We start from the raw sequence: 26,839 nt of genomic DNA, 5'->3' as shown, positions 1-26,839 counted from the left end.
GAGTCTGAGCCCCGCCGGGCCGCGCCCCCTGCCCAGGCCCGCAGTCCGAGCGTTCCGAGCGCGGACCGGGCCCAGCGCCGGCCACGGCCGCCTCCTCGTCCAGTCTCCGGCGTCCCGCCCCCTGCCTGCGCCCCCTCCCCATGCGCGGCGCCCATGCGGACTGAGCCCCGCCCCCCGGCCCCGAGCCCGCCGAGCGCCGCCGCCGGAGCCCGCGCCGCCCACCCGCACCATGCTCAAGTGCATCCCGCTGTGGCGCTGCAACCGGCACGTGGAGTCGGTGGACAAGCGGCACTGCTCGCTGCAGGCCGTACCCGAGGAGATCTACCGCTACAGCCGCAGCCTGGAAGAGCTGCTGCTCGACGCCAATCAGCTGCGCGAGCTGCCCAAGGTGAGCGGCTGCCCGCACCTGGTTCCGCCGGTGGCAGAATCTGCCCGGGCGAGCCACCGCAGCCTCCAGCCGGCCCTGCTGGTTTGCACTGGCCAGGTCCCCACCCCAGCCAGCCCCACCCTCCTCTCCCAGCCGCCCTGGCTGGCGCAGGTGGCAGCGGTCATCAGGTGCTTGCCTGGGGATAGCGATTGTCACCGAGCCTGGAGGAGGAGCCTGAGAATGAAACCCATGGGGATTTGGGGGTGTCGATGGGATTAGGGTGGAACTTCGATTCAGGTGACTGATGAGTACTAGCTTGTTGGGCTGTTCTGGAGGTGGGGTCCAGGTCTCCTCTCCTTTTCTTCCTGGGTGCAGGGGTGAGTGGGGGAGCCCTTCTGATGTGGCCTTTGCACTCGGATCTGCTCTCTGTCCCTCTTTGCCCTTGCTTCCCGTGGTCAGTTGCTCTCCTAAGGCTACTCCAAGAAAGGAGGCTGGAGAAAACAGATTAAGAAGTATTTCTTTTCTGGAGATGAGGTGCTGAATGGCCAATACCTAGGAATTGGGTGTCCCAAAGAGTGTGACCCTGCTCTTGCTCTGGCAGTGACAGCTCGGTCCTCCGCGGCCACCTGCAGGCTTTGCGCATGGCACCGTGCCTGTGGTACTCTACTGTTTTTCTTAACGTTTTTGAGGGGAGCATTTGCTGAGTTCTTGCTGCAGAACCAGGCCAGGCTTGTTATTGGGATGCAGTAGCAGAGACCAGTGTGAGCCCCTGGAGGGTGGCAGAAGTGGTTTAGGGCCTGGGTGGGCCCTGAGATAAGACACAGTGCAGGGAATTGGAATCTTGTCTGGTCACCAGCAGGTGCTTTCTCAGAGCAGAGGCTGGTGTGAAGAGTGGAGGGAGGTGGACACAGTGGGCATGTGCACCGTGTGTTTCTTTGTTTTTCTTGCCACAAATGGGTGTCATGGTTAGACCCCAAGATCCTGTGTGACCTGGAGCAGGCAGAGGCCTAGGGACCCTTGGCTTGTGAAACCCACGTGTCCAGGAGCTCTTCTCTGCTCTGGAGTGGCCTCTGCCACAGAGTCCGTGTCCTCCCTGCCCACAGCCCTTTTTCCGGCTGCTGAACTTGCGCAAGCTGGGCCTGAGCGACAACGAGATCCAGCGGTTACCTCCCGAGGTGGCCAACTTCATGCAGCTGGTGGAGCTGGACGTGTCCCGGAATGGTGGGGAGCCTGGGCAGGGGCTGGGTGGAGTCTGGGGAGCGTCTGCTGGGGCTGCAGACGCCCTGCAGGCTGTGGCATCTGTCCACTGTGATCCTCTGTAACAGATATCCCTGAGATCCCAGAGAGCATCAAGTTCTGCAAAGCTCTGGAGATCGCGGACTTCAGCGGGAACCCCCTTTCCAGGTGGGTGGCAGCCTGTGGTGGGGTCGGTAGGGGCTGTGGATCCCACAGCTGCGGTCTGGTTGTCTGACAGCCTCTGCTTCCTCCCGTCCAGGCTCCCCGATGGCTTCACTCAGCTGCGCAGCCTGGCTCACCTGGCCCTGAATGATGTGTCTTTGCAGGCACTGCCCGGGGACGTGGGCAAGTGAGTGCCCTCGCACGTGGAGTCAGGGTGGGGTGGGGGGCTTGGATTGGCCCTGCCCCTGCCACCACTGCCTGCCTTCCTCGTGCCCCAGCCCTTGGTGTCTCTTTTAGCCTCGCCAACCTGGTGACCCTGGAGCTCCGGGAGAACCTGCTCAAGTCCCTGCCAGCGTGAGTGTGACGGGCATTCTCCCAATGGCCAGGGCAGGGCCATAGCCTAGGGACCAGGGCTGCATGGCCCCACCCCCACCTTGCTTTCTCTGCAGGTCCCTGTCTTTTCTGGTCAAGCTGGAACAGCTGGATCTGGGAGGCAACGACCTGGAAGTGCTGGTGCGCAGAGGCCTGACAGGGCGGAGACCAGAGGGCGGGCCACAAGAAGCAAGGGCAAAGAAAGGGGGACAGCGAGCAGATCCGACAGGAAGGGGCACATCAGGAGGGCAGGCGGGGGGAGCTGTGCGTGGGGCCATGTAGTCTCCTGGGCATGGCACAGCAGGAGGCCCTGCCCTGCAGTCACTATTCTCTCTGTTTCTTCTTGCAGCCGGACACCCTGGGGGCTCTGCCTAATCTTCGGGAGCTGTGGCTTGACCGGAACCAGCTGTCAGCACTGCCCCCGGTGAGTCAGGGTGGGGCTGGCCCCCTGCTTCGCGCCCATCCGCACTCTGACTCTCCGCCTGCCTGCAGGAGCTTGGGAACCTGCGGCGTCTGGTGTGCCTGGACGTGTCGGAAAACCGGCTGGAGGAGCTGCCTGCTGAGCTCGGCGGGCTGGTGCTGCTCACTGACCTGCTGCTGTCCCAGAACCTGCTGCGGCGGCTGCCCGACGGCATCGGTTAGTGCGCCTGGGGGTGCCCGGGTGGGGTGCACAGAGCCTGGCCCTGGGAGGAGCATGGGGCGTCGGGGCTGTGTGTGGTATGGAACACAGGAGGATCCTGAGTCTGCCCAGGCTCTGGGAGCTGTCCCTGAGGAGGAGAGGGGAGGTGGGACGCTGGGGCAGCCCCGAAGGCTGAGGAGGCAGCTGGTGGTGCTGGAGGGGGCGGTGGAGCCTGTGAGGGCAGCAGGGTGGGCAGCATCACTGGGGCCTGCTGTTTTCTCCGAGGAGGTTGGCTCAGGCTGTGGGGGCAAGGTAAGTAGGTAGGGCCCTCCCGAAGCATGGCGGCGGCAAGAGGCGCTGGGGGCCTTGCTGTCTGCCTTGAGAGCGCCTTTAGCCAGGGGGGTAGGGCACGTCTGGGACCTGTGCTCAGCCGTGTCACCCTCTCTCCCCGGTGCCAGGTCAGCTGAAGCAGCTGTCCATCCTAAAGGTAGACCAGAACCGGCTGTGTGAGGTGACCGAGGCCATCGGGGACTGTGAGAACCTCTCAGAGCTGATCCTCACGGAGAACCTGCTGATGGTAGGGTCCGGCTCGGGAGGCAGAAAGGATGGGGTCGTCGGGCATGTGGAACAAGGGCGGGACATCAGCCTGTGTGCGCTGCTGGGGGTGCTGGTGGCAGCCTGACTCGTGGAGCCACTCAGGAAGGGCTCTTGTCCTGTCAGAGCGGGAGCATGCTGGCCAGAGGTGAGGCGGGGCAGCGAGGCCAGGGCAGGGGCCTTTGCCGTTTACTGTGAAGAGTCCGGGTCTTGTTTTTCCGGCACATGTTGTAACACCATGGAGTGGTTGCAGAAGAGGCAGAGATAGAAACTGATTTGCCTATAGGGAAGACGGGGGGGAGCAGGCTGCTCCCCAGGGGCATCTACCTGCCCCTCATGAAGCAAGGCAAGCTGAGGCCCCGGGCCAGGGCTCAGGACGATGGTGCTGCCATCCCCAGGCTGGAAAACAGGAGCTAGCCGTGGGTAGGGTGTTCATGGGAGTTTCCGTGGGGGCATCCTCATTGAGGAGAGGGAGAAAGGGATTCTGGGGTTCAGGGCCCTAGGAAGAGGCTGGCCCTGAGCAGGCTGGAACTGGGGACCTGGGGTGCCCTAGGGATGACAGAGCAGACCAGTGGGGCACCAGACAGGCTCACAGGGTGTAGCCTCGCAGGTAGTCCAGGGAGCCCATGGGAGAGGGCCAGGGATGACTCTGGTGGGATGTTTTGGTGGTGGGGACTGAAGGCTGAGGTCAGTGGCCAGAGCTTGGGGAGCAGAGGGCATGGAGTGGGCTGGAGCCAGCCTCTATGGTCGGGTCCCTGTCCAGGTCTCCAAGGGCTGTGAGGGACCCTGGCTGGAGCTGACCTGGAGTGTCTGTGCCCTCCCCACAGGGGCTGTCATCTCCTTCCCACCCCTAGCAAGCCCCTAGCGTCCTCTGACCTCCTCTTCCCGGCCAGGCCCTGCCGCGCTCCCTGGGAAAGCTGACGAAGCTGACCAACCTCAACGTGGACCGGAACCACCTGGAGACGCTGCCACCGGAGATCGGGGGCTGTGCGGCACTCAGCGTCCTCTCCTTGAGGGACAACCGCCTGGCCGTCCTGCCGCCGGAGCTGGCCCACACGGCCGAGCTGCACGTGCTGGACGTGGCAGGGAACCGGTGAGTGCCAGCCTTGCCCCGCAGGCCAGACTGGGGCCCCAACGCCTGCTGACTGCCCACCTGGCCCGCAGGCTGCAGAGTCTGCCGTTCGCGCTCACCCACCTCAACCTCAAGGCCCTGTGGCTGGCAGAGAACCAGGCGCAGCCCATGCTGCGGTTCCAGACGGAGGATGACGCCCGGACTGGCGAGAAGGTGCTCACCTGCTACTTGCTGCCCCAGCAGCCCCCATCCAGCCTCGGTAGGTTGTTGGCAACTGGTTTTTAGCGCGGGGTGGCCCTCAGGCAGGGCTCGGGGACCAGCCTGGGTCCTGACGCTCACCTGCTGCAGAGGATGCTGGGCAGCAGGGGAGCCTCTCGGAGAGCTGGAGTGATGCCCCCCCGAGCCGCGTCAGCGTCATCCAGTTCCTGGAGGCCCCCACAGGTGATGAGGATGCTGAGGAAGCTGCAGCCGAGAAGCGGGTATGAGGGTGGGGAGCTGGGGGGTGAACCTCTGCCTGACCCCTGCCCTGTGGCTGCTGCTCACCCCTGTCCCCACCGCAGGGCCTGCAGCGCCGGGCCACACCTCACCCCAGCGAGCTCAAGGTGATGAAGAGGAGCATTGAGGGGCGGCGGAGCGAGGCCTGTCCTTGCCAGCCAGACCCTGGGTCGCCCTTGCCTGCGGAGGAGGTGGGCATGGAGCCACGGCAACCTGACGGGCCACTGCCCTCGGGAGCTGTGGTGGTCCGGTCCATCCTGGGAGTGGGGCTGTAAGGGCCAGGGCAGCACAGAGAAGGAACAAGAGATGAGGCTGATGACAGGGTTCAGGGACATGGAGCTGCAGGGCCAGCTGGGTGAAAGGTGCCAAGGTGGACATGCAGGTTGTGCAGGGCGGGTCTGTGGGGCTGGAGTATGGGGAGAACCAGAGGTGGGTTTCCCTGGGAGCACAGGGAATGAGGTTTGGTTGTTGGGAAGGACCTCTGGTGGAACCGGCTAGAGTATCATCGGCACCTGGGAAGGGGTTTGGGGCTGGGACAGAGCAGGCCTGACTCTGCTCTCACAGCTGTGACATGCGTGCTGTGAGTTCCTGGGTGCAGCCAAACCAGTCATCTGGGCTGGGGTAGGGTGTGTGGGGCAAGCCGCGCATGGGAGGGGAGGCGGCTCATATCGGGCTGGGCTACTTCTGGGAACTTGCGTGGTCCTTGTTCGTTTTAGGAAAGGCTTTCACTGGGGCTGGGCTGTGGAGCCATGGCGTTGCCCACCCTAGGCTTTGGAGGCGTGTGGCTTCCTTGCAGGCTGGGACAGGGAGCAGCTGTGAGGGTGTGAGCCTATTCACAGTGCCTGGTCAGGGCAGTGGGAAGCTGAGGGAAGGACTGCCACGTGAGGGGCATCCCAGGTGGCCAGCCTGTGAGTCGGGAGCCTGACCCCACTTCCCGCCGCAGGAGAAGCGGCTGAGTGCCGAGTCTGGCCTGAGTGAAGACTCTCGCCCATCTGCCAGCACAGTCTCTGAGGCTGAGCCCGAGGGCCCATCGGCTGAGGCACAGGGTGGAAGCCCGCAGGAAGCCACGACTGCTGGTGGGGAGGAAGACGCCGAAGAGGACTATGAGGAGGTATGGATTGGCAGGAAGGGGGCAGGAGGCTGGACCTGCTGGGTGGGCGCTCCCTCCCCTGCAGGGCCTCAGCTGGGGTCGGTGTTGGTGCAGGCAGTGGCTGGGCCCTGCTGATGCTTCGGGGAGCTGCCCTGTACAGAGTGGCTGCGGGTGGTGCAGGGCCGTGCTGTGGGGGTGCCCTGGAGAGCTGCCACCCTAGGTGGGGTGAGGGTCTGCCCTGACAGCTCGGCTCACAGACCCTACCTCCACCCTGGACTCGCTTCTGAATCCCTGTGGTCTCCCTGGTGTCAGGCCTTGGTGTACCCCTTCATTTCCATCTGGGGCGCCATGTGTCTCCAGGATGAGCCCCTGGCCCTCTGCCTTTCTCAGGGCTGAGACGCGTGCCCCTTACTGGTCAGTTAATGTTGAGTCCTCATGTGGCAGGGAGCCTTTCAGAGCCCTTGTCTGTGGCCACACTGCTTAGCAAGGTCTTCCTGTGGAAGCACAGCCACAGAACTGGGGCCACCCTCACCCTTGTGTCTGCACAGCCTGCAGTGCATTTTGCGGAGGACGCACTGCTGCCCGGGGATGACCGGGAGAGCGAGGAGGGGCAGCCTGAGGCCCCCTGGACCCTGCCGGGCGGGAGGCAGCGGCTCATCCGCAAGGACACGCCTCACTACAAAAAGCACTTCAAGATCTCCAAGCTGCCCCAGCCGGAGGCCGTTGTGGCCCTGCTGCAGGGCATGCAGCCCGATGGGGAGGGCCCTGTGGCTCCCGGGGGCTGGCACAATGGCCCCCACACACCCTGGGCTCCTCGGGCCCAGAAGGAGGATGAGGAGGAGGAGGAAGAGGGTAGTCCTCAGGAGGAGGAGGAAGAGGAGGAAAACGGGGTTGAAGAGGAGGAGGCCAGCACTGAGGAGGAGGACAAGGAGGGGCCCGTGGCTTCTGCGCCCTCTGTCAAGGTGGGTGTCAGCCTCACCCCTGCCCGACCCAAATTCCCCTGGCCCTCCTGGGTACCCAGGGCTGCGGTAGGGGCAGGGCTGAGACCTGACCCACTGGCCCCTGGCCACCCGGAGAAGATGGTGGACACGTTGTGAGAGTCGGCGTTGCGGCCACTCTCACCAGACCCCAGGCCTGCCCTGGCGTTGGTCTCAGTCCGTGCTTGGGGCCCAGGCCTGCCCTGGTGTTGGTCTCAGTGCCAGAGGCTGCTCTACTGGCCAGTATTTGCCCGACCTGCTGGCGGGCACAGAGTTCACAGAAACCAAGTGTGGCTGCCCACCGTTTGTGGGCCTCCGGGACCTGTCTGCACATGTAGTGGTCTGAGGGCAGGGTCTGTTCCTCTCCCAAGATCCCTGGGCTCTCCTGGGATCCTCCCTGCGTTAGGCACTGGCTGCAGGCCTGAGGCCCTGACGGCTCTGTTCTGCCTTGTCGGGCCCTCCTGAGGTGCCACACAGGCCTTTGGGGCACCAGTGTGTCCCTCCCTGGTCCTCAAGTCTCCTCTCCATGGCTCACAAAGAGTCTCACCTGCTGTCTGGGCAAACTCAGATGCCGGGGGAGTCTCTGGGTCCCACTCTCCTTGCGCTTGATGACACCCCGAGCCTGAGTGTGGGCCAATGGCATAATAGCCGAGGGGGCCTGGAGGGGCCACAGCAGGGACAGCCGGGTGGGGCTCGGCTCAGCTCTGGAGCCCCTGGCGAGCCCTGCTTGTCCTCAGGTGCGCGGTGTCACTCACGTTTCCAGGATGGAGGCGCCTGTGCCAGGGCAGTCAAGGGAGCTTGGTGTGGTCTCCTCTGTCCTTTCTGCTCGTGGCGGGGGCTGGGTGAGGCGGTGGTGGCGGTCGTGGCGGTGGCTAACCTGCATGCCTCGCTGGTCCTGTCCTAACAGGGGGTGTCGTTTGACCAGGCCAATAACCTGCTGATAGAGCCTGCTCGCATTGAGGAGGAAGAGGTCTGTACTGCTCACTCTGCGCTCTGGCCGGGCCACTGCTGGCCTTGCTTCCCGGGCTGTGGGCTCACGCCTCTCCCTGCCCCTGTTGCTTGAGCGCAGATCCCTCCCAAAAGAGCTCTCAGATCAAGCTGGGCTCCAGGATCAGGACACCTCCTGCCTGGGGCAGCCTGTCTTGGCAGGGGCAAGCAGAGAGGCTGGTCTGACTCCCGTCAGCTGCCTGTGGCACTCTGAGCCTTACCTGCCTGCAGAGGCAGTGCAATCCTCACCCTCTGGAGGGTGGCAGGGGGGCCTCGGGCCTCCATCACCCAGAGGCGGGCAAGCCCCAGCCCACCACACTCTGCAGAGCAGTGCCTTCCTGCTGGGGTCTTGGGGCTTCTCCAGCTGGCATCTGTGCTGGCCCTGGCTGGTGAGTGGTATGAGGCCCCATTCAGCTGCCCAGGGAAAAGCCAGAAATAGCGTCTGCGCGCTGGTGGGTGCTCCTGCAGAGAGCATAGGCAGCCGCACTGCGGCCCTTCCTGGACACCCCGTTTGTTCTGTTTCCAGCTGACCCTCACCATCCTGCGGCAGACTGGGGGCCTGGGCATCAGCATTGCGGGCGGCAAGGGCTCCACACCCTATAAGGGGGACGACGAGGTGAGCACTGCCTAGGAGGTCCTTTGCACTGCCACCGGCCCGTCCCCACCATAGTTCACACCAGCGGCACACAGGCCCCTTGCCCTGAAAACACTCACACGCTCCGGGGACACAGGCTGGGCCCAAGGCACCAGCTGTCGTGGGATCCCGAAGTCCAAGGGCAACCTGAAGGTGCCTGGGTCTGTCCTCCCTTCGCAGCCCCTCTTCTCTCAGCAGGTGCCTGTGTACCAGGCGTGGGGCCACGGGCCCTTTCTCGGGGTTGACCTGCTCCTTCCCTGGCACTCAGGATCCCCCAGTGGCCGCAGTGCCGTCCTGCTGGCCAGGGCTAGGGGCTGCTGGGAGTGGGTCTTCCCCTCCTGCGTCTTCTGCGGAAGGGGCAGGACCACAGGCCCCTCTCCCTGGCTCCTGCCAAGCTCGTGTCTGTGCTCTAGGGCATATTCATCTCTCGGGTGTCCGAGGAAGGCCCTGCGGCCCGGGCTGGAGTCCGCGTGGGTGACAAGCTCTTGGAGGTGAGTCGGGAACCTCTCAGCCCCGAGTGGCAGCTGTGCTCTCTGGAGGTACACGGTCCCTGGTATTAGGGTGCTTGGCTGTCTCCTCCCGGCCTCCCCCAGAGTTCCAAGCACAGGACACCGAGACTTCTGGGTGAAGCCACAGAACCTGTAAACCCAGGAGAGTAGGAGCCACCTGAGCCCCTCCATTGTCACCCTGGCTCCCATCCAGTGCCCTGGTTGCTCATCTTTGTTCTTTGGGTACAGGTGTGTTTTTCTACTAGTGGGTAGGGCAGCAGCTGCACTGGGCACAGCGGCCTTCACAGGAGGGGCCACTCCTGGGCTGACCGAGAGGGGTCAGGCTGCTGGCAGGTCTGGTGGGGTTTGGACCCTGTATGGGGGCCCTGGAGCCCCCGCCTGGGCACCTGGCTGTCCAGCCTGGGCATGGGCATCAGGGGGCTCTAGAGAGGTGTGCGCCCTTCTTGTAGGGACACACTGAGGACAGGCGAGGGCCCTGGAGCCCAGCCAGGAGGCGTCTGCCCAGGGCTCAGATGCTGCATCTGCTGCCCAGCTCTTCTAACGTTTGCATGGGAACTCCTGTTCCTGGGTGTTGGGTGGGGGTGCGGGTCAGTAACCCAGCGATCTCAGGTGTGTGTGGGACTGCTCAGATGGGGAGGAGGTATCCAGGAGCAGGGCCACGTGTGGCCTGGCCATGGGGGCATCTGCCTGCCTCCCGTGGCCAATCTGTGTCCTGGCCCTTGGGCTGCCCACACCAGGTTTCTGAGGACCTGGTAGGGCAGGGGTCAGTGGTGCCCACGAGGAACCTTGTGGGTGAAGGTCTAGGGTGTCAGAGCCCGGGGCCTTTCCCCTTGCCCTGTGCTTCAGTCTCCCCCTCCTGAAGGGAGCGTCTGCAGCCCCCAGCATGTGGCTGTAGGTGGCTGCACTGGGTCCTGACATGCGCGTGGCCTCTGGCCTGCAGGTGAATGGCGTGGCTCTGCAGGGCGCCGAGCACCATGAGGCCGTGGAGGCGCTCAGGGGGGCCGGCACTGCCGTGCAGATGCGAGTGTGGCGGGAGCGCATGGTGGAGCCTGAGAACGCGGTCACCATCACGCCTCTGCGACCTGAGGACGACTACAGCCCCCGGGAGCGGCGGGGAGGGGGGCTGCGCCTGCCCTTGCTCCCAGCTGAGAGCCCTGGGCCCCTCCGTCAGCGCCACGTGGCCTGCCTGGCACGCAGCGAGAGGGGCTGGGCTTCAGCATTGCTGGCGGGAAAGGCTCCACGCCATACCGGGCTGGTGATGCGGTGAGGCCGGGGCTCAGGGCCAGGGAGGGCTGCTCCAGAGCTGGCAGCCGCACCCCAGCCTCACCAGCAGCCCTTCCTCCTTCACGCTCCCCTGCAGGGCATCTTCATCTCCCGCATTGCCGAGGGCGGTGCTGCTCACCGTGCGGGCACACTGCAGGTTGGCGACCGCGTCCTCTCTGTGAGTGGGGATAGGGCCCCACCCTGCCCCGCCCTGCGCCCTCTGTCCCATCCTACCCTTGGGCCTCCCTGATGCGGGCATGTTCCCACAGATTAATGGAGTGGACGTGACTGAGGCCAGGCATGACCACGCCGTCTCCCTGCTGACTGCTGCCTCCCCACCATCGCCCTGCTGTTGGAGCGGGAGGCTGGGGCCCTCTTCCTCCCAGTCCTCCACCACATTCCTCCTCACTCCCCACCGCTGCTGTTGCCATCACCAGTACCACCACCACCAGCATAACCACTGCCACCCCGGGGAGCCTGGGTTGCCGAGCCTGGCCCCAGCCTGCTGGCCGCCACCTTGGAAGGGCCATACCCAGTGGAGGTGAGACACAAGCCCCACCCAGGCACCCACCCAGCTTCAGCCGTGGGCACTGGCCCTCCCAGGACCTGCCCTCTTGCGGCCCTGCCGTCTCCTCCGGGTGGGAAGCCGGCCTGCTGGCCCTTTCCCTGCAGCCCCTTGAGGCTGGGGCTCTGTCCACAGCCAGATTCCCCGTGTGGTCTCCTTGACACAGGCTCCTGGGCAGCTACATGGCCACAGTCAGCAAGGGTGTTGTCCTCATGCTGTGCCTGCCTGGACAGCAGAATACTGGTGGCGCAGAAACCCCATGGGTACATCAGGGCAGCCCCGCCCACCATCCCCACGGACCAGGATGGACTCTTGGGAGCCCTCCCACACCCTTTCCCTGTCCTGACCGAGGCCTGTCCTTGTCCCGCCCTGTATCCCCAGGAGATCCGTCTGCCGAGAGCTGGGGCCCTCTGGGGCTTAGCATTGTCGGAGGCTCCGACCATTCCAGCCACCCGTTTGGTGTCCAGGAGCCTGGTGTATTCATCTCCAAGGTAGGGCAGCCCATCCGGGCGGTTCTGTGAGAGGCGTACCCATCCCAGGTACCAGTGCAGGTCAGCGCGGCCTCAGCCACCAGCTGCCACCCTTCTCCCTGACAGGTGCTCCCGCGGGGCCTGGCCGCTCGCAGCGGCCTAAGGGTTGGGGACCGCATCCTGGCAGTGAACGGGCAAGACATGCGGGACGCCACACACCAAGAAGCAGTCAGCGCCCTGCTCCGGCCCTGCCTGGAGCTGTCGCTGCTGGTGCGGAGGGACCCGGCGCCCCGGGGCCTACGGGAGCTGTGCATCCAGAAGGCGCCCGGGGAGCGGCTGGGCATCAGCATCCGCGGGGGTGCCAGGGGCCACGCCGGCAACCCCCGCGACCCCACAGACGAGGGCATCTTCATCTCCAAGGTGAGCCACCCCACCGCAGTTCGCCCTGGGTCCCACCCCACAACAGGTCTCTCCCACTCCACATCTCCCCACAGGTGAGCCCCACAGGGGCGGCCGGGCGCGACGGTCGGCTGCGTGTGGGTTTGCGGCTGCTGGAGGTGAACCAGCAGAGCCTGCTGGGCCTGACGCACGGCGAGGCGGTGCAGCTGCTGCGTGGTGTAGGCGACACGCTCACCGTGCTGGTCTGCGACGGCTTCGATGCCGGCTCCTCGGCAGCCCTGGAGGTCAGCCATCCCGCCCTGGGAACCAGGCCTCCCTCTGGCCCAGCCCAAGGTGTTGTGAGCCGCTGACACCGCTCGGGGCGGGCGACGGGTCCTCTGTGCCTCTGGGTCTGGGAGGTGCTCTGCGGCTCTGCATCAGCCGTGAGGGGTAGGGAGCTGGGGGTAGGGCCCTCCTTTCCTTTCTGCTGAGCTCTGGCTAATCAAGCTGTCCGGAGGCCCGGTCCAAGTAGGATGAGGGACATGAATGGATGGGGGGAGGGGCATGAGTTTGGGGCACACTACGTGGTCTGGTCCTAAAAGAAGCAGCAGAGCCCCTGGTGACTCCTGCAGAGTCCCACCAGGCTGCTAAGGGATGACTCCGAGCCCTGCCCAGAGCCCACCAGCCAGGCAGACTCCTCAGGACTCTGAGGGTCCCCGCTCCTGTGTCCAGTGGCACCTTTCTCCTCTCAGCCGGTCCCTGGGCCATGCCTGACTCCAGCGAGCCCCTCTGGTGACCCAACAGAGAGCTCCCTCCCCAANCGACTACAGCCCCCGGGAGCGGCGGGGAGGGGGGCTGCGCCTGCCCTTGCTCCCAGCTGAGAGCCCTGGGCCCCTCCGTCAGCGCCACGTGGCCTGCCTGGCACGCAGCGAGAGGGGGCTGGGCTTCAGCATTGCTGGCGGGAAAGGCTCCACGCCATACCGGGCTGGTGATGCGGTGAGGCCGGGGCTCAGGGCCAGGGAGGGCTGCTCCAGAGCTGGCAGCCGCACCCCAGCCTCACCAGCAGCCCTTCCTCCTTCACGCTCCCCTGCAGGGCATCTTCATCTCCCGCATTGCCGAGGGCGGTGCTGCTCACCGTGCGGGCACACTGCAGGTTGGCGACCGCGTCCTCTCTGTGAGTGGGGATAGGGCCCCACCCTGCCCCGCCCTGCGCCCTCTGTCCCATCCTACCCTTGGGCCTCCCTGATGCGGGCATGTTCCCACAGATTAATGGAGTGGACGTGACTGAGGCCAGGCATGACCACGCCGTCTCCCTGCTGACTGCTGCCTCCCCCACCATCGCCCTGCTGTTGGAGCGGGAGGCTGGGGGCCCTCTTCCTCCCAGTCCTCCACCACATTCCTCCTCACTCCCCACCGCTGCTGTTGCCATCACCAGTACCACCACCACCAGCATAACCACTGCCACCCCCGGGGAGCCTGGGTTGCCGAGCCTGGCCCCCAGCCTGCTGGCCGCCACCTTGGAAGGGCCATACCCAGTGGAGGTGAGACACAAGCCCCCACCCAGGCACCCACCCAGCTTCAGCCGTGGGCACTGGCCCTCCCAGGACCTGCCCTCTTGCGGCCCTGCCGTCTCCTCCGGGTGGGAAGCCGGCCTGCTGGCCCTTTCCCTGCAGCCCCTTGAGGCTGGGGCTCTGTCCACAGCCAGATTCCCCCGTGTGGTCTCCTTGACACAGGCTCCTGGGCAGCTACATGGCCACAGTCAGCAAGGGTGTTGTCCTCATGCTGTGCCTGCCTGGACAGCAGAATACTGGTGGCGCAGAAACCCCCATGGGTACATCAGGGCAGCCCCCGCCCACCATCCCCACGGACCAGGATGGACTCTTGGGAGCCCTCCCACACCCTTTCCCTGTCCTGACCGAGGCCTGTCCTTGTCCCGCCCTGTATCCCCAGGAGATCCGTCTGCCGAGAGCTGGGGGCCCTCTGGGGCTTAGCATTGTCGGAGGCTCCGACCATTCCAGCCACCCGTTTGGTGTCCAGGAGCCTGGTGTATTCATCTCCAAGGTAGGGCAGCCCATCCGGGCGGTTCTGTGAGAGGCGTACCCATCCCAGGTACCAGTGCAGGTCAGCGCGGCCTCAGCCACCAGCTGCCACCCTTCTCCCTGACAGGTGCTCCCGCGGGGCCTGGCCGCTCGCAGCGGCCTAAGGGTTGGGGACCGCATCCTGGCAGTGAACGGGCAAGACATGCGGGACGCCACACACCAAGAAGCAGTCAGCGCCCTGCTCCGGCCCTGCCTGGAGCTGTCGCTGCTGGTGCGGAGGGACCCGGCGCCCCCGGGCCTACGGGAGCTGTGCATCCAGAAGGCGCCCGGGGAGCGGCTGGGCATCAGCATCCGCGGGGGTGCCAGGGGCCACGCCGGCAACCCCCGCGACCCCACAGACGAGGGCATCTTCATCTCCAAGGTGAGCCACCCCACCGCAGTTCGCCCTGGGTCCCACCCCACAACAGGTCTCTCCCACTCCACATCTCCCCACAGGTGAGCCCCACAGGGGCGGCCGGGCGCGACGGTCGGCTGCGTGTGGGTTTGCGGCTGCTGGAGGTGAACCAGCAGAGCCTGCTGGGCCTGACGCACGGCGAGGCGGTGCAGCTGCTGCGTGGTGTAGGCGACACGCTCACCGTGCTGGTCTGCGACGGCTTCGATGCCGGCTCCTCGGCAGCCCTGGAGGTCAGCCATCCCGCCCTGGGAACCAGGCCTCCCTCTGGCCCAGCCCAAGGTGTTGTGAGCCGCTGACACCGCTCGGGGCGGGCGACGGGTCCTCTGTGCCTCTGGGTCTGGGAGGTGCTCTGCGGCTCTGCATCAGCCGTGAGGGGTAGGGAGCTGGGGTAGGGCCCTCCTTTCCTTTCTGCTGAGCTCTGGCTAATCAAGCTGTCCGGAGGCCCGGTCCAAGTAGGATGAGGGACATGAATGGATGGGGGGAGGGGCATGAGTTTGGGGCACACTACGTGGTCTGGTCCTAAAAGAAGCAGCAGAGCCCCTGGTGACTCCTGCAGAGTCCCACCAGGCTGCTAAGGGATGACTCCGAGCCCTGCCCAGAGCCCACCAGCCAGGCAGACTCCTCAGGACTCTGAGGGTCCCCGCTCCTGTGTCCAGTGGCACCTTTCTCCTCTCAGCCGGTCCCTGGGCCATGCCTGACTCCAGCGAGCCCCTCTGGTGACCCAACAGAGAGCTCCCTCCCCAAGATTTCCTGCCCCACTGCTGGTCCGTCACTTCCTGGACTCCAGAGCAGAAGCCCAGACTGGGAGTTGGGATGTGAGGTGGGGCCCCAGGAGTCCTCCCTGCCAGCTCGGCCTGAATCCTGGGAAAGCCTAGCCTCTCTCAGGGCACTCCCATCTCCCTTCCGTCGTCTTCCCCATGCCATCCCAGGGAGTCTGCAGCAGGCCTCAGCAGCGTCCAAGGGCTGTTCACCGGTGCCCGGGTGTGCAGGCTGGCTTCCCACCCGAGTGGGCGGCAGGGCCACAAGAGGGTGGGTCCTGGAGGGCCGGCACCCACAGCTGAAGCTGGGTGGATGCCTGGGCAGGGGCACATGTCTTCACCTGGAGGGGCCACCTGCTCCTCCCAAAGGGTGTCCCTGCTGGTCACACAGGTCCACAGGGGGCCGGTGACTGTCACCTCTCCCCACCAGCACACATGGCTTCCTCTCCGTAACAGCCTCTGGGATGGGGCGGCCCCTCACATTGGTTCTGTCTTGCAAGGGATCTCTGGGATGGTGGCTTTCTGCCAGGCTGACAGCCACGGAGTGTGTCCTGACCCACAGCCAGCGTGGGGGCCCCCTGGTGGGAAGTGCTTTCGTAGTTTTCGCTCCACAGCTGCACGTTGGGCTTGGGGCGGGCTTGGGGCTGGCCCTCACGCACCTCCCCTCCTGTCCTTGAGGGAGTCCTGGTGGTTTCCAGGGAAGGATTTATCTGAGGACTGAAGCCCTGGACTATCTGGTTCAGAGAAAAGGCCTTGCCTTGTATTTACTTATTTTAAGCGGATGTCTAAACATGTTTTATTTGATATATTTACTCATGAAGTTTTTGTGAGAGAAAGAGAGAGCACGCGCTCCCTTGGGGAAGAGTGAGGTATGCAGAAGGCAGGGCTAGCGCTGTGTCTGCAGCCGGCATGCGTCCACGTGCAGCACTGCTGTCGGCCACAGGTTTCCTTGCATCTGGCCAGGTCCCCCACGAGCCTGCCATGACACACTGGAGGGGCAGGGGTCTCAGATCTCACACTCTGGCCAGCGACGGACAGAGCCACCACACCCTCCCTGGTGTTGGGGGCAGATACAGTTTCTGTTGTGTTGGGCAAGCCAGGGCCCTCGAGCAGTGGTGCTGAGAGCTGCGATCCAGCTCCCCTTCCCCATCACGGCTGCCTCTTTCCCGCGTCTGTCCGTCTTCCCGGGGGCTCGCTGTCCGCCCCAGCACTGCCTCTTTCCCGCGTCCGTCTGTCTTCCTGGGTGCTCGCTGTCTGCCCTAGCACTGCCCTTGCCCTCTGTCGTTGCCCTGGCTCCCGTCCAGCGCCCTGGTTACTCATCTTGGTTCTGTGGGTACAGGTGTGTTTTTCTCCAGTTCTTGCTTATGTTTTTCTTTAAAAAATGGGATCTTTTGAGTTACAAAATCTAAATTTTAAATTAAGTCTTCTGACTCCTTTATGACTTCCGGATTCTGGTTTTTCCCTTGGGAAGATCTTCCCTACTGCAAGATTACAAAAACATTGTCCCGTTTTCTTCTAGTATTTCTGGAAGTTTAAACAACATACAGCTCCGTGGTCCACCTGGAATTGCTTTGACGAGGTCTCGCTTGTCACCTAGGCCGGAGTGTGGTGGCACAATCACAGCTCACTGCAGCTTCCGCTCCCGTACTCAAGCCATGTCCCCATGCCCAGCCCTGGAATTGCTTTGCAAGTAACTGGATGCGTAGCTGTCCCCGCAGTATTGATCGAATAGTCTGTCGCTTCCCCAGTGGTTTGGGGGAAATGTGGCCTCATTGTGTTCAGTTCCTGTGGGCTCCAAGCTCTGTTTCTGGACTTGGTCCCAGAGAGTTGTGAGCTGCTTCTGGGCCACACGTTTAAATGTCTCACTTTGTAGCAGGTCTCACACCTAATCCTCATCGGCAAAGTCACCCATTCCTTTTTCTTGTCTTGAAAAGTTTCTATGGTCATGTGTTTTCTCTTACAAATGAACTTGCCAAGTTCCGTGCAAAAACCGACTGGAATTCTGGGATTTCACGTACATGTATGTAGATACACATTTTGAGAAAGGGCCTCACTCTGTCGCCCAGGCTGGAGTAGTGGCGCGGTCGCTGCTTACTGCAGGCTTAACCTGCCAGGCTCAAGCGATCCTCCCCCCTCAGCTTCCCAAGTAGCTGGGACTACAGCCGCACCACCGCACCTGGCTCATCGTTTTCTGTAGAGACGGGCTTTTGCCATGTTACCTAGGCTGGTCTTGAACTCCTGGGCTCCAGTGACCTGCCCACCTGACCTCCCAAAGTGCTGGGGTTCCAGGCATGAGCCCTGCGCCAGCCTTGGGGTGATCTTTCTGTTGAGTTTTCTCTAGGGTGTCCCCAGGTGGCTCTTGCTTTCTGGTGATTCTCATAAATCCTCACCTGGATTTGTAAGTCAGCTTCACCTCGTGGCAGAAGCCCGGTCACCCTTCCCACCTCGGGCCTCTCCTGCTTCCCCTCTGCAGAGCCCCGGTCCTATGGAGGAGCGGCTTCCTCTAGGGGACTTTGATCTTGTAGTGTGACGTTTGCTGTAGACTTTTTTTTTTTTTTTTTTTTTGAGACGGAGTCTCGCTCTGTTGCCCGGGCTGGAGTGCAGTGGCCGGATCTCAGCTCACTGCAAGCTCCGCCTCCTGGGTTCACGCCATTCTGCCTCAGCCTCCCGAGTAGCTGGGACTACAGGCGCGCCGCCACCTCGCCCAGCTATTTTTTTTTTTTTTTTTTTTTTTGGAGATGGAGTCTCGCTCCTGTTCGCCCAGGCCTGAGTGCAGTTGGCCGGATCTCAGCTCACTGCAAGCTCCGCTCCCAGGTTTACGCCATTCTCCTGTCTCAGCCTCCCAAGTAGCCTGGGACTACAGAGCCGCACCTCCGACAGTTTTTGTATTGATTAGTAATGACAGATCAAGACGGGGTTCAGACCGTGTTAGGCCAGGATGGTCTCGAACTCCTGACGATCGTGATCCGCCCGTACTCGCCCTCCCTAAAGTGCTGGGATTACAGCTTGAGCCACCGCCCTGGCCTGCTGTAGTTCTTCAAAACAGTTTTAATTGATTGTGGGGGGTGGCTATTTCTATTTATACTGGTAAGTTAATGTTATCTGAACGAGGGATGTTTGAGTTTTTGAAGAAGTCCTCTTATCTGCTAAGTAGGGTTTGTTCGGCCCATGGAGGTTTCATCAGCAGGCTTGGGGCTTGAGAGAGAGGAGCGGGTTTCACACATCAGGAGTCCACGCCATGTCTAGCTTCTTGGCCTCCCACAAAAAGCTCGGCAGACGTGGCGCGGCCAGGCCTGTGCTCCCACAGGACCTTCTGTGTTTCTGACTCCAGAGCATGGGCGTGGGGGGGCTTCCATGGGTGACCCTTCCCCATTTTTCTTAGGCCACTGGACTCATCTGTGTGTGTCCGCCTGGCCTGCGGGCATCAGTTTGCCCGTTGGGTTCCGTAACTTTCTTCTCACGGTACGAGCCCATCTTGGCATTGGCTCAGGAGCGCCTGCACGTCCCCAGCACTCTGGAGCAGTGGCCTATGTTTGTTTGTCAGAGCTTAAGTCTCCTGCATTCTAGTACTGTGCATTTTTGGGGGTCATGCATAGTTCATCTAAGCCTGGCCCTCACTTGCTGTCAGGCCTTGGGTGGGCGCTTGACTTTACTCCTCAGTCTCCTCGTCTGTACAATGGGTCACCCACAGTGCCTGCTTCTCAGGGTCGAGAGGATTGATTCAGTAAAGACCTGCCTCGCCATGGTCGGCGCCAAGACCTCTGCGCAAACCTCGGTGGCTGTGCGCTGTCTGAGGGGACTTGCCCGCTACCCCGCGTGTTTGGCATGAGGATGCAAGTCCTCTCCCACTGGACCCCTCCTTTGCAGTCACCTCCCTCTCGGCCCCGCTGTCTGTGTCCTCTTCCTCCAGGTCATGCTGACCAGGGTCCTGTGTGTCGATGGCCTTTTCAGAGCCAGCTTCTGAATACTGATCAGGACCACCTCTCCCTTGTCATCGTCACCATTACAAAGAAGACTTCAGAAGAGACTGCGCTTTCTTTTTTTTTTTTTTTTTGAGGGGGAGTCTCGCTCTGTCGCCAGGACTGGAGGGCAGGGGCCAGATCTCAGCTCACTGCAAGCTCCGCCTCCCGGGTTTGCGCCATTCTCCCGCCTCAGCCTCCCGAGTAGCTGGGACTACAGGCGCCCGCCACCTCGCCCGGCTAGTTTTTTTGTATTTTAGTAGAGACGGGGTTTCACTGTGTTAGCCAGGATGGTCTCGATCTCCTGACCTTGTGATCCGCCTGTCTCGGCCTCCCAAAGTGCTGGGATTACAGGCTTGAGCCACCGCACCCGGCCGAGACTGCGCTTTCTTTTGGCATTTCCTTGATTTCCGCGCTCAGGAAGAATCCTTCAGTCTTTCCCACTGCATCTCCAGCTTTTAACATTTCTGTAGATCTGTCTATAAAGAAGAGATCACTAGCTCTGTTTCTGTCCTGATGTGAGCTCCTGCAGGAAAGACCTAGGAAGATCAAATGCTTGGTTCTTTCCTTTGTCAGTTTTTAGAGTAACAGGCTGGGGCCCTGGAATCTTCCAAAGGTGGTTCCTAAGGTGTCTTTCTGTTTTTAGTGTTTTCGTGAACTCATGAGTCTTTGTTTTCCTGATGGGTTTCAACATAGCGTTCCCTGGATGTCCCTTGATCAGGCAATGAGGCCCTGCATCCCTGTGGCATGACCCTGTCATTCCTCAGCTGCTTTGACAAGGCATTCTTTGTATCGCCTGCCCCAGCCCTGGATTCCACCATTTTTGTGTGGGACCTGGCCCCTCTTGGCAGGAGCTGGGTGTAGAGCTCCTAGCCGTGGGACCTGGCCCCTCTCTGTGGGAGCCGGATGTTGGGCTCCTAGCCGTGGGACTTGGCCCCTCTGGTTGGGAGCTGGGTGTAGGGCTCCTAGCCGTGGGCCAGGTGTGCTCAGGACTCAGGCACTGCCTGTGGCCTCTGCAGCAGATGGAGACTGAGAGGTGGATGTTTTTAGAAAGAGAAAAAAATCATGAGTTTGTACTGTTATGTTTAACTCATTTAAGATTACAGGGTTTTTACTAACTTTTGTGATTTTCTACTTTTTCTCATGAAATCTTTCCTTAATTTCAAAATTAGCTGAGTGTGGTGGCATGTGCCTGTAGTCCCAGCTACTCAGGAGGCTGAAACAGGAGGATCACTTGAGCCCAGGAATTTGAGTCCAGCCTGGGCAAGACAGACTCTAAAAAACAAAAGCAGCACCACCAGTGGTACGACTGAGAGCAGTAGTGTGGAGAGGGGCTGAGTTCCTGGCAGCTGCTTCCTGACGGTTCACCCTGCAGGGACGTGCAGTCCGCATCCTGTGTTCTCAGCCACTTGAGATCATTCTGTGGTTTTGCTACCAACTTGATACACAGTTGGGCTGATTCATTTCAGCTTTTAGGGTGACTTTTTAAAAATCTTTTTTTTTTTTTTTTTTTTTTTTTTTTTTTTGAGACGGAATCTCACTCTGGTGCCCAGGCTGGAGTGCAGTGGCATGATCTCAGCGCACTGCAACCTCCACCTCCCGGGTTCAAGCAATTCTCCTGCCTCAGCCTCCCAAGTAGCTGGGATTACAGGCGTCTGCACCACAAAAAATCTGTTTCTTAATTGTGTAAATCTTCACATGGTTCCAAAGCTGAAATTATATAGAGTCACTTCAGAAGACCAGCCTCCATCTCTCTGTTCTGAGGCCACCATCTTTATTCGTTTTGGTTTATTCTGCCATTTCTTTCTGAACAATATAAGCGCATACATAAATGAATTTTAAACTTAGAGAGAAGTTGCAAAAACAGGACAAAGAACCTGTGACACAGCCCTATTCATGACTCAGCCACTGCGCGGGATGCGCTCCATTGCGGGAGCCTCCCCCTAGTCTCCATGTAGCCCTATTCATGGCTCAGCCACTGTGCAGACGTGCTCCATTGCGGGAGCCTCCCCCTAGTCTCCATTTAGCCCTATTCATGGCTCAGCCACTGTGCAGACGTGCTCCATGGTGGGAGCCTCCCTCTAGTCTCCACTCAGCCCTATTCATGGCTCAGCCACTGCGCGGGACGCACTCCATTGCGGGAGCCTCCCTCTAGTCTCCTTCAGGTGGAGTGTGCCTGTCTCTGCTGATTCCTCTGACCTTGAGGCTTCTGGTGGGCATAGGCTCTCCCTGCTTCCGGCGGTGATTGCCCCCACGCTGGGTCTGATGCCCTCACAGGCTTCAGCGTGTGCATCTTGGCCGGGATTATCACAGAGCTACCATGTGTCTCTGTGCCTCCCACCAGGGCTCACTGCTGATGCTCTGAACCGCGAGGTCAGCCAGGTTTCCCCCTGCAGTTACTCCTGCCCCTTGAAATCAGCAAGTGTGGGAGGTACTTTCAGAGCACATAACAGGCTGTTTCTCATCCAGCTTCACCTGGGAGCCTCAGCACCTTGATGGTTCTGAGCAGGCCCCGAGGTGGTTGGCGACAGTCCTAACCCACCCACCACTCCCACACTCATCAGGCAGCTTCCTGCCACCGAGCTTTCCCTTTCTCCCAGTTTACGTGTGTCTGCTTACCTGTTCACGTGGGCTCACAAGGGAGCCCATTTCATTAACAAGTGAGCTTCCATTTTATTTTATTTCATGGGCGACAGCCTTTTCCCATCGTAATTTATTTTGATGCTCAAATTGTCCCAGACTTGGCCCACAGAAGGGGCTTGAGGACCTGAGTCATTCTGATACGACCTCCCCCGTCTCAGCACCTGCTCACCTTCTGCCTCCAGCCTCCAGGATGTGCTGGGCTTGCTTGCCCTGTCCCACCCTGGAGTCGGCCATTTCTCTCAGGAGCGCTGGATCCTTCTAGTGGAGGGTGACACTTAGAAGCTGCGCTCTGGCCCTGGACCTAGCGTCCTTGGGGCATCGTCTCAGGACCTCCCGGGGGCCAGAGCTAGGTGGTAAGACGGCATGCCAGTCATCCCCGAGGTTACTCCTGGAATGAGAGAAGAGGATGAGCTCACCCGTGGCTGTCAGAGTCAGTGCCCTGGTCTGCCTTTTCTGTGTTTGAGCAGCTCGCTCTGACGAGAGAGGCCGGGCTGCCTGTGACGTGCTTCCCACTCTGCCAGGCCCCTGCCTCTCTTGGACCTGTCTAGTGGCTTTTTAACTTATTTCAGAAACTGAGAAGACAGGCACCTTGTTTGTTGTTTGTCCCCCTAGTTCTGTGAGAACCTGGAAGACATAGTTAAGTCTCCCCATATAACTGTGCTTTTATGACGCTCTCCTGTTTCTACTAGTCTTTGCTTTCTGTTTCGCTGCTTCCTTGTTGAGTGCTTACAGTTGATGATGATTGTGTCATCGTTGTAAATAGCCTCTTCTGTGGTGACAGCATCCCTCTGCCTGCTTGACAGCTGTGACCTCACATCCTGTCTCCCCTGGCCTGAGCAGCCCCTCTCTGTGCTTCCCGTGTGTCTGCCTGCCATCTCTTTGCCTTCCCCTTACTTACCATTTCACTTGTGTTTTTAACCAGCAACAGCATAGGGCTGGGTTTGTCCTTCAGGCCACACTGAGAGCGCCTTGATTTTGCAGGGACCCCGTCCATGATGAGGGTGATGAACAATGCCTGTCTCCACTGTGCTGCCTCCTCTGCCTCTTCTGGCTGCTGCTGGCGGTGGGGGCTTGAAGCAATCCCATTGCCCCCCGTGGGCTTAGAAGTGAGCTCTTCCCATGGTTCCGTCTGCCCGTGTTAACCCCGGGCTCAGGATCCATGTACATCTTGTGTCCAGCCAGAAGCCCCTGCCTGTCCTGGTCCTGTCTCCTCGGCCCTCCTCTGCCCTGCCTGAGCTCCCTGGGCACCTTTCCTTTCTCGACTCTCCCTCTGCCCTGCCAGTCACTGGCTTGGGATAGGTCATTGAGCTCTGTAGAGTGCAGAGCTGGCCAGGCCTCCTGCATGGTGTCCTTTGTTCCAGAATCCTTGCCCAGCACTCACGCTGGGGTCTGGAGCCAGCCTTTCCACCTGAGGGGGCCACTCTGTGCCATCAGTTCCAGCATCCACTATTCACGCCCCTCCTTCCCCCATCTTGGTAGCTGTCAGTTCTTCCTGGGGGTGACTTTACATAGTCAGCAAAGTGACAGGCATCATGCTACTTCACAATCTCGCCTAGTGCAGACATGGCCACGTCCACGGCAGCCCTGTGAGCTGTGATGGGGAGGGACCGGGGACAGTACCGCAGCATCCTGGGGGGATTCAGTAGAATGCCCTCCAAGGCTATCCCGGCCATGCGGTCAGTCCCACTGAGGGATGCAGCTCCTGTGTTCACTGTTGCTGGCTATTCTGGGCTGGGGCCCCATCCTGCCCTATAGGTGGGACCCCGGGCTGCAGTCCCCACTTCTCAGCCCACACCCCTCTTCTCAGGTGTCCCCAGGTGTCATTGCCAACCCCTTTGCGGCAGGCATCAGCCACCGGAACAGCCTGGAGAGCATCTCTTCCATCGACCGGGAGCTGAGCCCCGAGGGCCCAGGCAAGGTCAGAGGTGCTTGCAGCCGGCAGCCCCAGGGCCACGGAGCCCAAGGCCGGTGGTGCCTGACGGGTCTGCTCTGCTCACAGGAGAAGGAGCTGCCTGGACAGACCCTGCACTGGGGGCCCGAGGCCACAGAAGCCACAGTGAGTGTGGTTGTCCCTCCTCCTCCCATCGGGGCACTGGAGTGGGGTGCACATTGCCTGTGGGGTGCTGGTTAGTAACCCCCAGGACCCCCTCATGCCCTGTGCTGGCCGGGTGCTGCCCTGGAGCTGCTCCTGCTAGTGCTGTGTCCACTCTGCCCCCAGGGTCGGGGTCTGCAGCCCCTGAAGCTGGACTACCGTGCCCTGGCTGCCGTGCCCAGCGCTGGTGGCGTGCAGAGGGTCAGTGCCCAGTGTGCAGTGCCCCCTACCTCCGTTCTGTTGTCCTGTTCATCGGCCACCGCAGGATGAACGCCAGGGCCGCTGAGGAGGGAAGCTTTGGGCGGGGGATGGGATGGGAGGAGGCCACGTCTGACCTGCAGGCTACCCCAGCCTGTCACGTGCGTGTCACCCTCATTCTTGACCCAAGCCATGTTGGTGCTGCCCCGCCCACACCCTGAGCTGCAGATGGGTGACATAGGCCAAGGCCCTTCTTGTACTCACCGAGCAGGCCAGGGTGACAGTGTGAGAGCTTCACCTGCTGGCTGGAGGCAGAGGCTCTTGGGGGATTGGGCAGGCACACGGCACCAAGGGGAGGACGGGCTGGAGCAGCTGGAGGGGCAGGTGTTGGGGACAGGCAGGAGGATATGCAGGCCCTTCCCTCCACTTAAAGATACAAATAACCCTCCCAGAGGGTGTGCCCCGCCAGCCCCACCGAATGTGAGTGACTGAGGGATGGGCTCCGCCAGACCCTTGCCCAAGCGGTGGAGTGGTAGTGAGGGGCCAGGCAGGGGCTCTTGGGACCCGACCCTGCCTCCTCTGGCCATGGACTCCGCTGAGAGGGAGGCTCCCAGGAGGCCCTTCATCCTCATGAACAACAGCACAGCCATGGGGGCAGCGGTCAGGGTGCCACTTGAACCCTGAGGGCCTCACACCGCAAGTAGGGGCTCCCCACCGGCATCTCTGTCCCCGGCCCCTCCCCTGAGCCCTCCCTGCCCTCTCCTCCGGCTGTCCTGTCTGCTCCCATCTCTCCTGCAAAGCTCCAGCCAGCACACTGCCGTGGAGACAGCAGCTGCCCAGCCCAGGCCCCCGCATCCTGTGGGGACAGGGACAAGCCCCTCCTTGCTGACCAAGTGTCTGGGGCGTCGCCTGGGCTATAGTCAGGTTGGGGAACTGAAGAACTTCTGTGCCTTCCAGGCCCCCCAGTCCCTCCTGCTCCGGGGCCACAGCCCTGCCCAGCCTCACCCCACCCACTGCCTACTTCCAGGTACCGTCTGGAGCAGCTGGAGCGAAGATGGCCGAAGCCCCCTGCTCCCCTAGTGGCAAGCAGGTGAGTGTCCCCAAGTTAACGGGCGCACCCCATGGCGGATGGAGGGCAGAGCAGATGGCTGCTGTGCACAGGGCCCCTCTTCCAAGGACGGGGTCAGGGGCTGGCACGGGGTGCCATTGACTCTGGTCTTCCCTCTGCTACCATGGGGCCTCTTGTGTGAGGACAGCCAGGGACGCTTTCCTGGCCAGAGCTGCCTGGCGATGGGGTGGGGGGCCTGAGCGTGCTGTTCTTGGAGGGGCTTAAGCTCCTGAGACCCTGGTCAGTGTCTTGGGCCCAATGTCCCCCAGGGCCCACCTGCCGCACCCTGCCTGCCTTTAGTCTGGGAGTCCTTGCCCCCCCCCCACTATTGGCACCTCCCCCAACACACTGCCACGTGAGGGTGGAGGTGGCAGCACCCATGAGACCCAGCTCAGCCCCTCACAGGCAAGATGTCAGCCCCACCCAGGTCTTTCTCTCTCTCTCTCTCTCTCTCTCTTCTCTCTCTCTCTCTCTCTCTCTCTTCTCTCTCTCTCTCTCTTCTCTCTCTCTCTGCTCTCTCTCCTCTTCTCCCTCTCTTCGCCTCCCTCTCCCCCTCTCTCCCTCTCTCCCTCCCCTTCTCTACCCCCATTCCTTGCCTTGAACCCCTGATCCTGCTCTCCTCTGCCCCCGCCACCGCTACCTGCCTTTTTTAGACAAAACCAGGGGTGATCCAGTCATTGGCTCAGGCGTGGCCAAGGGGGTCCCCAGCCCTCAGGGGCAGAGGTTGTCCCCACTCCGTGAGTGCTCTGTCCCATGGGTGGGGGTGGCAGAGCCTCCTTCCCCAGCAGGATGGTGGGGGGGATCAAAGGCAGGCAGTGGGGACAGCCGGTGGCGCGCTGAGCACAGCTGCAGCCCTGACAGCTGCCCCAGCGTAGCTCACAGGAGCCCCACCCCCCAGCCGCCTTCCCCGCCTTCCCCGGATGAGCTGCCCGCCAATGTGAAGCAGGCCTACAGGGCCTTCGCGGCCGTGCCCACTTCTCACCCTCCTGAGGACGCCCTTGCCCAGGTGTGTGGGAGCAGCACCCATCCCTGCTGCGCATGGTTGGGGTGGGTGCTCAGGGGCCCCCGTGTCCCAGAGGAATGCCAGCCAAACCTCAAGGTCCGCTCCCCCCAGCCCCCCACGCCTGGACCTGCAGCCTCCCCGGAGCAACTGTCCTTCCGGGAGCGGCAGAAGTACTTTGAGCTGGAGGTGCACGTGCCCCAAGCTGAGGGCCCTCCTAAACGTGTGTCCCTGGTGGGTGCTGACGACCTGCGGAAGATGCAGGAGGAGGAAGGTGAGGGGCATGGAAGTGGGGTGGGGGCCGGGTCTAGGCTGGCCCGGCCTGACCCACTCTGCCCTCTGGCAGCCAGAAAACTACAGCAGAAGAGAGCGCAGATGCTGCGGGACGTGGCAGAGGCTGGGGCCGAAGCAAGGCTCGCCCTGGACGGGGAGGCGCTGGGCGAGGAGGAGCAGGAGGATGAGGAGCCACCCTGGGCCGGCCCGAGCCCCTCCTCAAGGTGAGCACCTGCCCACCAGACGCCCCCGACTCACCCCACGTGCCCCCCACACACACAGCACATTCTGTCCCTTCCCCAGGCAGAGCCCAGCGTCCCCCCCACCCCTGGGAGGCGGTGCTCCGGTGCGGACGGCCAAAGCTGAGCGGCGCCACCAGGAACGGCTGCGCGTGCAGAGTCCGGAGCCACCAGCACCCGAGCGTGCCCTGTCCCCTGCCGAACGCCGGGCCCTGGAGGCTGAGAAGCGTGCGCTGTGGAGGGCAGCCAGGTAAGCCCCTGCCTGGGGTCCCCACCCCGCCCTGCC

The 26,839-nt window shown here is 62.1% G+C and overlaps 1 protein-coding gene and 1 long non-coding RNA gene across 3 annotated transcripts in view; both read left to right on the top strand.

The window, feature by feature from the left end:
- Positions 1–6: 6 nt before the first annotated feature.
- The window catches only part of SCRIB (scribble planar cell polarity protein), a 28,080-nt gene continuing 1,247 nt past the window's right edge, over positions 7–26,839 (top strand). For both annotated transcript variants that reach the window (XM_017883459.1, XM_017883458.1), the window contains exons 1-33: positions 7–388; positions 1,471–1,588; positions 1,693–1,771; positions 1,863–1,952; positions 2,063–2,119; positions 2,215–2,278; positions 2,487–2,561; positions 2,630–2,774; positions 3,215–3,333; positions 4,244–4,443; positions 4,515–4,681; positions 4,771–4,901; positions 4,983–5,108; positions 5,861–6,028; positions 6,556–6,969; positions 7,892–7,954; positions 8,498–8,587; positions 9,019–9,096; positions 10,055–10,280; positions 12,668–12,786; positions 12,884–12,964; positions 13,056–13,331; positions 13,741–13,851; positions 13,957–14,250; positions 14,325–14,513; positions 23,451–23,561; positions 23,643–23,699; positions 23,862–23,936; positions 24,961–25,023; positions 25,940–26,047; positions 26,156–26,315; positions 26,388–26,538; positions 26,618–26,803. In XM_017883459.1, coding sequence (XP_017738948.1) covers positions 230–388; positions 1,471–1,588; positions 1,693–1,771; positions 1,863–1,952; positions 2,063–2,119; positions 2,215–2,278; positions 2,487–2,561; positions 2,630–2,774; positions 3,215–3,333; positions 4,244–4,443; positions 4,515–4,681; positions 4,771–4,901; positions 4,983–5,108; positions 5,861–6,028; positions 6,556–6,969; positions 7,892–7,954; positions 8,498–8,587; positions 9,019–9,096; positions 10,055–10,280; positions 12,668–12,786; positions 12,884–12,964; positions 13,056–13,331; positions 13,741–13,851; positions 13,957–14,250; positions 14,325–14,513; positions 23,451–23,561; positions 23,643–23,699; positions 23,862–23,936; positions 24,961–25,023; positions 25,940–26,047; positions 26,156–26,315; positions 26,388–26,538; positions 26,618–26,803 — 4,550 coding nt within the window. In that variant the 5' untranslated portion in view covers positions 7–229. The remainder of the gene's footprint in view (positions 389–1,470; positions 1,589–1,692; positions 1,772–1,862; positions 1,953–2,062; positions 2,120–2,214; positions 2,279–2,486; positions 2,562–2,629; positions 2,775–3,214; positions 3,334–4,243; positions 4,444–4,514; positions 4,682–4,770; positions 4,902–4,982; positions 5,109–5,860; positions 6,029–6,555; positions 6,970–7,891; positions 7,955–8,497; positions 8,588–9,018; positions 9,097–10,054; positions 10,281–12,667; positions 12,787–12,883; positions 12,965–13,055; positions 13,332–13,740; positions 13,852–13,956; positions 14,251–14,324; positions 14,514–23,450; positions 23,562–23,642; positions 23,700–23,861; positions 23,937–24,960; positions 25,024–25,939; positions 26,048–26,155; positions 26,316–26,387; positions 26,539–26,617; positions 26,804–26,839) is intronic.
- On the top strand, positions 10,342–10,714 carry LOC108536575 (uncharacterized). Its single transcript, XR_001887550.1, has 3 exons — positions 10,342–10,377; positions 10,475–10,534; positions 10,647–10,714. It is a non-coding gene; the product is annotated as an uncharacterized LOC108536575 (long non-coding RNA).

This window comes from Rhinopithecus bieti, unplaced genomic scaffold, assembly GCF_001698545.2.
Source record: "Rhinopithecus bieti isolate Rb0 unplaced genomic scaffold, ASM169854v2 scaffold_13617, whole genome shotgun sequence".
Classification (NCBI taxonomy): Eukaryota; Metazoa; Chordata; class Mammalia; order Primates; family Cercopithecidae; genus Rhinopithecus; species Rhinopithecus bieti.
Note: the sequence above shows the minus strand (reverse complement) of the source record. Positions and strands in the feature narration are given on the sequence as shown.